Source organism: Solanum stenotomum, chromosome 2 (assembly GCF_019186545.1).
Source record: "Solanum stenotomum isolate F172 chromosome 2, ASM1918654v1, whole genome shotgun sequence".
Lineage (NCBI taxonomy): Eukaryota > Viridiplantae > Streptophyta > Magnoliopsida > Solanales > Solanaceae > Solanum > Solanum stenotomum.
The window spans coordinates 3,817,307-3,830,857 of NC_064283.1; the positions used below are offsets into that span (position 1 = coordinate 3,817,307).

Consider the following 13,551-nt stretch of genomic DNA (forward strand, 5'->3'; position numbering starts at 1 on the left):
AGCACAGGTACACCAAGTGACTCTGTCTCCCAAAAGTTAAACAGATGGAAAGAAATCATCTAGTGTTCTCAACGAGTCAGTTAGGTAGATTCAAAATAGCAACAAACTTTCAAAGACCATGAGTTACCCAATCATAATCATTTGTATTTCCAAGTTAATGTACCTTACACTAAAGTTTTCAAGAGTTTATAACTAGAGACTCTCAACACAACATTAGAGAGAGTTATTGCATCATCTAGTTATGGTGTGGAGGCATCTCCTAGGGAACTGAGAGTATGAGGATCATATCAATAAGGATTTCAGAATACTTAACATTGGGTTCCAATACATGCTCTTAAGTACACAAACTAAATTCAATTCACAGTTAGAAACCTAAATTTAAAGTGAATACTCTGTAGATTTGACAAGCAATTTTCGCAACCATAAAATGTAACAACTATGGGATATATGACTTTTGAAACACAAGAAGAGAGCTCACTCGACTGGAAATGTAAGTGTTGTAAGTTTACCAGCTAGGCGCAACGATTAAATTCCATAAAAGAAGTAGAGTGCATTACTGCAAATTACATCGATTAATGTCATTCCTATACCTATAATGTAAATTCAATGAACAAGTATCATTGTACGTAAAAACAAAATGGTAACCTTAAATGTTACAAAGGTATCCACCACCACCAAACCCCAACCCTCATCCCGCCCGCCAAAAACAGAAAAGAAACAACCCAGTAAGTTTAAGAAATTGGGAATACCAGGGAGGCTGAATCAGCTCCTTCCCAAGTTTTGAATTAACTCAAGAATTAGAATGCAGTTGGACCAACTGGTACTCGGAAAATTGAACTGGCCCATGCTTCATTTCATCACAACCAAACACCAATCTTCATAACCTCTGTTGATATGTATCCTCACGAATAGGAACCCCTGGTCCATATATCAAACGGCAACGATCATGGAAAGAACCAACTAGTTTAGAGACCACCTCCTTAAAGAACATGTTTGCTACCTGCGAAGGAGCATTGCACCAATGCCTTTAAATAAGTTAAGATGATACAACTTAATCAATCAACTGAAAAAGGAAAAGGAAAAGATAAAAATAAGGTTTCTGAAACTTCCCGACAATTTTTCTTTAACAGAAATTACAGCAGAGAAAAATCAACTTCATAGTAAATTCAACACTCTCATTTCTCTTTGTTGAGATGCCTCTAGTTAACCAAATCCCATATCCAGCCTAAACAGTTGAACTTTTATTTTTGATAACCAATAGGAGAAAAAAAAACAAAATGAAGGAGTATTTATAAAGTACAATAACTATCTAGGTAGCTCAGGTTACCATGTTGGAGGAGAGAACTGGCTTCATTTATCATGAATATTTGAAACAAAAATTAAAAGATCTGATAATTAGTTTAGAATATCATCCAATTTACTATAACAAGAGCAAGATTTTCTTAAAATTCACTCTCAGAAGAAAGAATGGGACAAACGGCTGGAGAGAAAAAGGAGGGATGCATCTGCCTCATACCATCAAGAAAACTGAAAATGGCTTAGCCACCCAAAAACATGAGGAAATTGAAGCCAGATAGATCACCTCTTTAGGATAAAAGACACGATGTTGGGGTTCTACTATTATAACTGCTACGACTCCTTAGGCGAGAAAGCACCTTTGTTATAATAGTGAACAAGAACTCTTGCTTGAATATACCACTATTCCTGATGAGATGTGCATCGGCCCTATGGTTTAACTCACGGTGGATTCCGTGCCTGAATATAACAGTTTCGCCTTCAATTTGATTAGGGGCATGTTGTCCTTTCTCCTACACCCAGTGCCTTATTTCTTAAAGAAGGCATCTGTCAATTCAATTGGGATTTCAATTTCTTGCAGTTTACTCCATTTAGCAATATCCAACTTATCTTCCTGAAAGTCAAGTGCCACACTGGATACGCATACAATTACCTTTCTAAAAGCTACTTTCATTTCTACTCTTTGCTTCTGATTCAATAGCATGGAGACTCATGCAAAGGGTTAACAGAGATAGGCAAGTCAAGCGGTACAGCAGTAAATCTACTTAGAAAGGCACTAATAGCTATTCACCCACCAACAATAGCGGCAAGGCAAGAGTGGAAGGAGAAAAGAAAGAAGGATCAAGCCGAGTGTTGTTCGGTGTGAGGCTGAGGAAGTTGTTCTAGTTCTGGACAGGAAGGTAAAGTATGGGCTTAGGGCTTTTGAATTTGAAATGGACTTGCAACCGAGGGAGAACAGAACTAGAACAGCTATAAGTCACAGTTTCAAGTTGTGGAATCAGATAAAGATGCTTGCATCAGGGTAGGTTGCCTACATTACACCCCCTTAGGGTGCGGCCCTTCCCCAACCCTGTGTGAATGCAGAATGCTTCGTACACCAGGTTGCAATTCTGCTACTGTAGTAGCAATAGATGAGTCACAAGCTGTGAAATATAATGATAGGAGGTTAAACGATAGAAGCTTTTAGTGGATGATTTTCACATAGAAACAAAAGAGTGTGAAAACTGAAATGTGATTTCTTCAACGGTATTCAAAATAGTACAACAACCAAATGTTATTTTTCAACCAGACTCTTATGGTTTGATTCCACAATACATCAAGCATATGTAAACAATTAACTGAAGAACAAATCTGAAGTGCAGGGAAGGCAGATCTACCTCGATAGAATAAGCTAAAGACCTAGAGTACCTCCGTCTAGCAAACCCCAAAAGTTTGCATCAGTGTAATTAGCATCTTCAAGATATTCTTACTCACATGGTATTAAAAACTTACTATATTAAAAATGGAAAAATTACCTGTCGATATAACGGAGATTGGAACTTAAAATCTACCAAAAAGTTAAGGTTACAAGATCCTGGAATTGGTCCTGGGTTGAACTCCCAGATGTTAATCAAATGATCAAAAAGGCCAGTATCAGTAGCAGTTGTCTGCAACAATGAAAAAATTATGTGTGTGAGAGAAGGTAAATTCAGATATTTCAGAATGGTCATAGAGGTAAAAGCACCCAAAATCATCTGATGAGAAGAAGGGCCTCTCATTAATAATACATATATCGTAAAGCTTTGGAATCTAATAGACACATCAAGTATGTTTAAATTGACTTATTTAAGATATAAACAATAGAGGATAGTAACTTTTCATCCATGAACCAAAAAAAAAGTATGGACCAAGTCAAAACTCATCGTGACCTTCAACCACATTACTTAAAATTCCTATCATCAATAGGGAGAGTCGTGGGCTAACTCGACCAAAGGGAGAATCATTCGATAGGTAGGTTGATCTCCACTTTTGGATTCCTATTAAGGGAAAGAGTGAGACTTGTCTATTCCTACGATTGGACGTGTCTTTTAAGGCAGATTAAGGTTCTCTAAACCTCGTAGATATCCCTCCACTGGGTAACCTTCACTAATATACATCTACAACCAAAATAAAAAACCCTGTTAGATACGGGCCTAATGTAAGCTTACAAAGAACGCCTAAACCTTGACCTAACTAGTTGGAGTCCCCTACATGGATATTCTGCTATTTATGCTTGTTTTTTTTCACTAGATCTGCATTAAATAAAAAATATCGTAAGTTGTTTGAGACAACTTCCTTTCTCATCTAAAATATGAATGAGAAATATACCTTTTTATGGAAATTATGGCTGTTACATAGTGCTTATCCCAGAAAAAGAATCGGAAGAAGCTGTAATTGTTTGAAAAGAGAGAGTGGATGAAGCTGTAAAATAGTTAGCTTTTAGACTCTTTCCAATCCTGGTCCAACTTCTCAAGAAACATCCAATGCCATCATTTTATGTGCGCTTTTCAATATACACTCAGATTCAATTAGAAGGATATCTGACAACTAACTAATTCTCAAATGGTACACTACACTTCAGTAATTGCACGATTTTGCAAAGGGCTCAAAAAACGAGATACCATTGATCTTACTAAGGTTCAGGACATATCAATTCACAGCACTCATATAGAGTAACTATTGTAAGAAAAACAGTGACTGAAACATTTTACAAAAACATAAATCAAATTGAACAAAATTTTTGATACGCTTAATTGAAAGAAATTTAAAAAATTAATAAATACTATATTTTTTATAGGTAAAAGTTAATAAATACTATAGATATATGACCAATGCTACCTTTATATATTTTGGTTTGGTTAGTTCCACATGAGACACATAACTCTCAACGAGAAATTTGAAGCCAATTTCTAGCTCAGCATCAAAAGATCCATCTGGATGGCGTTTTATGATCTCTGATCTTTGACACCAGGGGAGGAAATCTTCATACAAGTCAACAGCAGCTACCACAGCATATAACTGCTCTGGAGAGTATCTAATAAAAACAATACAAGTTAGTAGGTAAGGTGAACAATATTCCTCATAGCAGTTGGGGGTTGAATTACCTTACAGGAGTATTCAGCATGTATCCCAAGTAAATGAAAATTAAACTCAGTTTGTTTGCAAAGTTCAAAACAAAAAGAGATTGAGCATGCAGAATCAGTTATCAACTTGGACTGAAAATTTTACAGCTAAATTGCATAGGTTTTCTTGTGCTTAACTTAGTAAGTAGAAGTGGAAGTACAGAAGGTATATCCTTTGTCTTATAGCTCAAGCAAAATTTCCCAGCAAAGGCCAAAGAGTGATCACCAACAGTTTTACTATTTTAGCCCTTAAAAAGTTTGAAGAGTAAAAACATGTTATTTCTTCTATGAAGTGCATCCTCAATCAATTCTTACACTGGATGAGACGATGAGTGGGCAAGAAGCAGAGACAATAAGCCATATGTTTTTACATTGCAGAATTACAAGACATTTATTGGATTTGTTCATCAATCTCAGAGGTTCTAGTTTGACAATGTCAGGAAGAACTCCTGAAGTTATAGCATGCTAGAAAGATGAAAACTGCAACAGTAGCAAAGACGAATGGAAAATTGTCCCTGCAATTATTTGGTGGAGAATATGGAGGTAGAGGAACTCAAAGTATTTTTAAGATACAAGCAGCAATTTACAAAAGCTTAAGATGAATTGTATTCTTCTCTTTAGTTTTATGTACAAATCTGAATATATAGATGATTCTGAGGCAATCATAGATATATAAGGTTCCTTGTAAGACGAGCAAAGTAGTTTTGTGTAGTTTATTTGCCTATTTCTTTTTTGGGAATCTCACGTAGTCACTCCATTTTGGTTACTAGTGCAATTTATGTGCTGATGTCTATATACACACAGGATGACAGGAATATGTTACCTTCTAAAAAAAAACTCAAACACCCTAAAGTAACTTCTTGATTTGGTGTCTGACATGAATAACATATTCGTCACTTTCACAATGTTCACCACAAATTTACAATGTAAAGATCACGCAAGTAACCTGGATTTTGCTCATGATAAGAAGCAAAAGTATATGAAAATATTTTCGGTATCATAAAAACAGCAAATGGTAATTAAGGACTTACCCCAAGACACGCTTCTCCTCATGTATTTTGGTTAACATACTCCCCTCTTCCCCATCACCACAGCCCAAAAATCCTCTGCTTTGAATTACAGGCCCAATTCTATAAACTTCTCCAGACGGCGAGGGCTTAATCAGCTTGCTACCAGCATCACAACCAGGAGAAACTGAAGGAACACCAACAATGCCACTCAAGCATCGAACTTGAACATGATTTCCTAATCCCCAACCATAATTATCAATCCCCAACCTCTGTTTCAACACATTCCGAAGCGTAACTAAACGCCTAATCGCCTTTGATGTTGAAACAAACGACGGCATTGCAGAAAAAAATTTACAAACAATTCAAAAGTTTCTCTTTTTTCCTTCCTTCTTTCGTGAAACTACAATTGAATGCAGACCCAGTAGGGGAAAAAAGTACCGAAATCGCTGATGATGATGAATGAATTTTTTACCTAATCTGTGAAAAATAAATTATAATTGAACAGAGCAAGAACAAAAATTGGGGGAAAAAAGGAAATTGAAATTCGAATTGATAACGGAACCCTAATTGAAGATGAATACGTACCTGGAAATAATGGAATAGCGAAATTTAAGCGGAGAGATGAAGCAGGCAGTAGTTTTTTATTTGTTTATGTATACTTGTCCGTGACGCAATGAAAGTCTTCCCCTCCACCTGTGATTTTTGGAGATTTTTCATTACCCGCTCTATTTTTGGTGTCCGAGACTCGGAGATTGAGTTATTGCAACATGTGATATTGATATTTTAAGAGAGAAGATAGGAATTGATTTCTCTAGCCAAAGTTTTTTCAGTCAAGATCGTTGCATTAGATTTGCCTACACAAATGTAAATTGCAAGTTATTGCAAAAAGGCCAATTAACTCCGTCTACATAAGATAGCAATTGTGGGTTCGCTCAGGTTTCAAAATATGTATCTATTATCCACTTGATTTATAAAAAGAAGACTTATAGTCAAATATCATTCGGACATCTAGTTTATCAAATATGTATATAGTGGATACTAGATACGTAGTCATATATATTTTATACTAGTTATACATATATTGAACATACCTATACATATCTATAACATATACGTCGTGTATATTGATAAACTAAAGAGCCGAAGCATACATTTACCTGAGTTTCCCTTAATATCTGTCACTTAAAACCTTATACTTAAACATTTATATATATTTTATTTATCTATATGTCGTAATAGTAATACATCGAGGCATAAGAATAATTTGAATTGATACATCAATTAAAGTAGTAGATTTTGAAGCTTTATACAATGTATTTATTCGTTAGATTGAAAATTAAACTTAATGAAGTTTGAATTGCACCTGTAAATTTTAGGTAATATAATTGAACTTCATGCCATTGTTTACAGTTTTAACTGTATTTTGTGGTATGTTTACAAAAATTTCCATTGGCAAACCATCGATAATATTGACACTATGTTTTTAGCTCATAACTTTCAAAAGTCTATTGCAATATAATGTCAATTCATGATATGATAGTATATTTCCAACCGAATTTTTGATGGCTAACACTCGAAGAAATTGACAATTTTTAGTTACAACTTATTTAAGAGTTCACTCAAATAACTATTAAATATATCGATGGTAAATGAATAAATCAGGAAAGGCGTGTAAGATACAGCAAGCATTTTTTGACAACATTTTCCCAAAATCTGTACAAGGATTAGAGGTTCGATGGCTACTCGAATTTCCAACATACAGATAAATAAAGAGATAAAAAACCATGACTAGTTCCGGGCAAAACTGTAGCAAAATCTTGATCAACCTATAGCAATAGTTTGAAACGCAACGTGTTCCCACCTGCTGTTTTTACATTCCATTCATCGTTCTTGGTTAAAGAGGTTAGTGTCATCATAGTCATCGCTGAAAGCCAAAGACTTACTCCGTCGACTCAAGAAGATCCTTAAGATTATCAGTCATTGAGGATGTGCAAAATGGAACTACCTGGATGATACATTTAAAGTATGGTTAGTCGACAATCTAATGTGTGCCAACAGAGTAATTTAGAGCTGCAAATTAGCTGGTCCAACTCATTACTTGATCACTGCTTGTACCAGCACCTAACTGAATTTTTGTCCGTTTTGTGCTATGCTCCCTGCTGCTAGACTGTCCTCCTTCAATATCTTCATCGATAAAGTTTTGATCCATCACCTCTGAAATGTTACAAGAATATTGTTAATGACTTGATATAGAGATCGGAAAATTAATAACGCGTGCTGATTGAAAATCTCAGTTACCTGTAACATAATCTTTATGGCACAAACCGAAGTCAGATAGGGGAGATTGGTTCTGTTTCACTGAGTTAGTGTTCCCCTGTAGATCGGAATTTACTCTCATTTGATGTCTGCCTGTAGATTTGTAATGCTTAATCCAAGGGCTTGCCAATACAGCAGCAGATTCATTTGTTTTATTTAACTGAGGCTCATCTTTCTTGAAGTCAATTTTGGTCCAACAACCGTCTTGAAACACCTTATACTGTGATATGAAAAGGGGTACAAATGAAAGGGACAAAATCAGATTCCGAGTGAGGACGAAAAAAGCCAATTAAATAGCAGGGTAACGTTCAGTTGAATCGAATCAAACCTGGCCTGAAGGATTGGCATGCTTTTGCCTTGATGATTTATGCCTTGACAAGCCATCATTTTGGGAATGGCGACCAACTACATCTAAGGAGCCATATAAGTGGTCGACAAATGATGCTTCCATAGACTTGAGATACAAACTATGCTTCTTGTCAGTCCATTCCATGCTCTTCGGTCGAGAATCCTGAGATGGGATTTTCTTAATGAGAAACTGAATTCTAAATGAACCACATTTTCCAGCCCTACTTTGCCTGTTAATTTAGAAACACTGCCTTCTGGCTTCTACTATCAGTACACTAAAGTTGTTTCCTTAGAACCTGGAGAACAAGGGATGGGGCACTGGATATCCTTATTTTTGAATACAACAACTACGCTTCAGTACCAAACAAGTCCGGATCGTTATATGAAATTTCATTTCATAACATCATCAACTTATTTTGAATGATCACATAAAAGTAACCATGCAATTAGCACATAAATCATGATAATTAGGGGGTGGGGGGTGGGGGGTTGGAGAAGCATATGCTTCACCTTATTACAACAAATTCACACTCTCAGTCACAATGCACAATAAGAACATAATCATCAACAAGAAAACAAAAAAACAAGGCAACCACACAAGAAATGCAGTTATAGGTTTAAAAAAAAAAAAGGAAATCCGGGCTAAAAAACCCTTTCCTTAAATGGGATCCAAAAATCGTATCCCAACCCTATCAAATCACGGGTTAAGCCAGGCCTAGCCCATATTGACAGCTCTACTTGTATAGGGAAGGACTAGACCACAAGGGTCTATTGTACACAGCCTTACCCTGCCTTACCCTGTATTTATGCAATTGCGTATACACTTTTTAACAAATAACCCTGGTTAAGTGATATGCACTTTCACCGGGATACTTGCCACCATCAGGTACCAGGAAATTTTTTCTTTCATTTGAACGGCCCTATCTTCATTTGAACTTGAGGCCTCATGATGCTCAGCCAACTTCATCGACCACTAGGCCACACCCTAGATGCATACACTTTCATTTTGAATTGTTGATTCTTAAGGATAACTGTTTAGTTAGGTATAACTGTGTAATTACTTAGTACTTACCATGTTTAGCCTATAAATAAATTCTAAACTGTTGAACATGCATAATCTAAGGAGTCAATTTCCTAAATGGTCACCCAAGTTTAGGGAATTGCCTTGAAATATCATTTATTTATGTTTCACTTAGGATCAAAATATCACTCAACTATCACTATTTTCCTCCAAATATGGTTTACACTTTAAAAACTTTAATCTCTCCTAGTTGGCATGCCATGTTATTAAAGTCTTTTTTAAAATAATAGACTTATTTAATTCAGCAAACTCATTTAACTAAAATAATAATCTTATTATTTTTAAAAAAATACATATTTGTTTATTAAGAAGAAATTTTCATACTAAAGAATCTTTTATCATAATTAAACTTTTTATTTTTTTATGCTATGAAAAAATAGGTTTTTAAAATATACTATATTGCCATCAATTTTGAATACTTGTAAACACATATATTCAAAAAAAAAAAATTGGTATACAAATCAATCATGAATGTTACCTTACATCAATTAATCATAAATTGTATAATGAATCAATAATATTAAATGACAATTAACTATTACAATAGAATTAATTATGTACTTTGAAATTCATGCTTACAATATTTCTTTTTTTAAAAAAGAAAGTGAATATTATTATTACTAATTTTTTTTCCCAAAAAAAAATAATACTAAATATCTCAAAAGTCTCCTATTCTAGTTGATATGTCATGTCATTAAATCATCATTTTAAAAAAATAATAGACATATTTAATCCATTGAACTTAAGCCTCTACAAAACAAATATATAAATTACGTGAGAATTTATGAAGATTATAAAAAAACACTATAAAAATATCTAATTCCTTCATATTTTTCTACCAAACAAAATTCAATGAATGTTTTTTTTCTATGTGCAATTGTTACCTGAGAATTTTTGAAATCTCTAAGTAAATTATTTGAAAATTTTCAGTAATTTTTTCATAAAAGTATTCAAATAAATTTGTAAGGTTGACAAAATAGTTGGTAAAAAGGAGAAATTTGTTAGTTAACTTTTGTTTTTAATTTAATATAATTTTCATCAGTAATTTATATATCAATATTTATTGAATATATGTGTTTATAAGTATTCAAAATTAATGGCATTATAGTAAGTTTTAAAAAAACTATTCTTCATAGCATAAAAAATAAAAAGTTAATTATGATGAAAGATTTTTAAGTATGAAAATTTCTTCTCAATAAACTAATATATATATATATATATATATATATATATAGTTAATTGAGTTTGATGAATTAAATAAGTTTATTATTAAAAAAAAGGATTCAATGACATGGCATGCCAATTAGGAGAGGTTGGGACTTTTGAAGTGGTAAGTATATTTGGAGGAAAATAGTAATAGTTGAGTAATATTTTAGTCCTAAATGAAACATAAATAATATTTCAAGATAATTCTTAAACTTGGGTAATCATTTAGGGAATTGACTATAATCTAAGTCCTAGTACAAACATCTTAAAATTCACTTAGCTAACTCATCTTTATGTATAACTAAGAAAAAAATAAATCAAAACACAGATTTACCCCCAAATAGGGCTAGAAAAAAAAAAACTACATAAACCATCAACTTACCAGAATTGTTCACAATATACATATATACAGTTCATAAAACACAGAAAACCTAAAAAAAAAAAAAAACTTTCATACAGATATATGATTAAACAGACTATATATATATATACCTCCATAGTCAAAATTTCTTCAATCTTATGACCCAAATTCTTAATAGAAGTTTTTCCTTTCGATTCCGATAGAGTATCCATTATTTTATCTTCCAAAAAAAAACTATAGGTTAGAGTATAATTTATTATATGAAAAAATTGGGAATTTATATTGTGAGAAGCGAATGAAATTGAGAGGAAGAAAAGGGAGGAACTTTTGGTAGAAATAGAGGCTCAGCTGTCACCGCTTTTTCCATGTGTCAAGTGAACACGTCAACTATAAGTTTACACAGATATTTTCTCAAACCCCATTTACTAGTGCTACAAAAATATCCGGTCCACCACAAAATATCTTTTGTTTTCATTCAATTCCAAAATTGCCTATACCAACAAAAATATCTCGGTGTTCGATATTTTTATTGGAGTGAAATTATTATTTTATTATTATTAATTTTAAAAGATTGAAATTTAGTATGTTCAATTATCTTGTTACAATTTCTATCTTTTGACCATGTGATTTGTTTTGTTTTTTGCTACCAAAAAACAACAACATTTATTTACTCTATAGTGTATATAACTGCATAAAGAGTCATTTTCCTTATCTTATAGCTAGCGGTGGACCTGAAATTTGAATATGAAATTAAAATATAAATTATGTGATTTGTTGCTTTCAAAATACATTACTATCATTTGTTTATATTTATTTATATTAGTAACTTTTTAATATATTGTAATAATATACTTAGAATAGTTATATATATGAAGTCCGGAGAAAATAGGAATATATACACATGTCGTTTGAATCAAAATTATTAGTCATGTAACGTTATCTATCAAGAATTACACATATTAAAAAAATCTTTTGATTGCTTTGCAAAATTGTGATCCACATTCTATGCTTCAATCAAGAAAAGTATAGATATGTTTAATAATTAATTAATTAAAGCTACTTATAAAAGACAATTACAAAGACTAAATTGTTAATCTAATAATTATTGTAACTTCACTTTGCAGTGGTACATATAAATTCAAATCTCACCAAGATTTGTTTCTTCTTTATTTTCTCTCTTTGGCCCACCCTACCTCAAATATTTTAATTTTAAAAAAACATAATATATAGTCTGCTATGTATATATGTTATATAGTATTTAACATAGGTACGTTTGAGATTTAACATAGTCTTATGAAGAACTGCCGTTGAAATTGAAAGGACTTTTGAGATTGGACAGACTGGGGCTTCCCAATCTTCGTACAACCAACAAAAAGAAAGCAGAAATCACTCATGACCCCCCTTAGTTGTGCAGATTAGTCTAGGCCTTTTTGCCCTTTTTGGAGGATCGGTTATCCTCATTATTGCATTTACATCATCTTTCAAGATGTCTTAGATAGTCTTGTCTATCAGCAAAGCAAGTCGGGGAAACTTGTAAAGATATCTAAACCCCTTTTGTACTTTTTGTTTGAAAGATGAATAAAATGTCCAATTAAAAAAAAAAAAAAAAAAAAAAAAAAAAAAAAAAAAAAAAGGTACGTTTGATATTAATTTAGCAACTCTTTAAAGTGTAGGCTGATATTAATAAATTTATAATTAAGTCAGCAATAAAAATAAATGTACGCATACCTTATTCTTATTTTATGGAGATGAATAGATAATTTAGTTAGCAACACTTAGACTTATTTCGTCGATAATAATTTAGTTAGCAACACTTAGACTTATTTCGTCGATAATAATTTTAATTATTTCCATTAAATTTCTAGATAATGCGATGATATTATTCGAATAAATTGCTTTAAGTATTAAGATAAAAGAAAAAAGAAGAAGTTAGAATTGTATGATTATTGATTCAATGAGTCAATATCAGGCAAGATGTGAAAGGAAGGAAAAGGATATTTTTCTATCTTAAGAATAATATCAGCTGTTGTTTGTTGAATGGCTCCATAAATATCATTCATTTTACAACATTGATATTATTTTTTCCCTCCTTTTTGAGTTAGATATTTTCCCCTCCTTTTTGACTTCTTTTAAAGAAAAGAATTTGATTCATTTTTATTTGTTTAAGCTTGTAAAATGGAGTAGTTGGTTTATCTACGTGTTCTATAGATATTTTATAACTCAAAATCAGTCAAAACTCATTAGTCAATGACTTAATCAAAAGGATTTATCTTTTGTAATTTCCAAAATATAATTCTTTATACGTAACTATTTATTAGCTATTCTAGTTTCGTCATTCACCGTTAAATACTTTTCATTATATGTTTTTTCATAAATAATTTGAAGAACATTTCTAATATTTTAACATAAAAAGAAAGTAGGGAAAATTGTATGAAATAACAACTTATTAATTCAAATTAAATGTTATAGCCATAGCTTATTTTATTTGTAATTCGCAGCAAATATCCCTTTTTTTTGTCATCTGTTTCGATATACAATTACCCATTCGATATACAAATGTATAAAATGCGTTTGTGTTTATATAAAGCGAGAGAAAAGTGTATATACAAATACAAATACATATATTTTCGTCCTATACACTTATAATTATACAAATACAAATCTTATTATACAATTACAATGTATAAATGAATTTATACAAAACTGAACAATTTGTATAAAATTGGATGTATCTAGTGAATTATACAAATCAAAAGTTCCATAGCAAACATAAAATTTGTTATGGAGCACAAT

The 13,551-nt window shown here is 32.3% G+C and overlaps 2 protein-coding genes across 2 annotated transcripts; both read right to left on the bottom strand.

Annotated features, from left to right (window-relative positions):
• Positions 1–525: 525 nt before the first annotated feature.
• On the bottom strand, positions 526–6,151 carry LOC125856819 (uncharacterized). Its single transcript, XM_049536462.1, has 5 exons — positions 6,032–6,151; positions 5,468–5,923; positions 4,153–4,348; positions 2,811–2,942; positions 526–1,000 (listed from the first exon to the last, which is right to left on the bottom strand). The coding sequence occupies exons 2-5, from the start codon at positions 5,782–5,784 to the stop codon at positions 878–880; spliced, it is 768 nt and encodes a 255-aa protein (XP_049392419.1). The 5' UTR covers positions 5,785–5,923; positions 6,032–6,151; the 3' UTR covers positions 526–877.
• A 968-nt stretch (positions 6,152–7,119) lies between these two features.
• LOC125855199 (cold-regulated protein 27) lies at positions 7,120–11,133 on the bottom strand. Its single transcript, XM_049534885.1, has 5 exons — positions 10,890–11,133; positions 8,091–8,273; positions 7,745–7,982; positions 7,545–7,660; positions 7,120–7,451 (listed from the first exon to the last, which is right to left on the bottom strand). Exons 1-5 carry the CDS (start codon positions 10,968–10,970, stop codon positions 7,386–7,388), a joined length of 684 nt encoding a protein of 227 aa, XP_049390842.1. The 5' UTR covers positions 10,971–11,133; the 3' UTR covers positions 7,120–7,385.
• Positions 11,134–13,551: the final 2,418 nt, after the last annotated feature.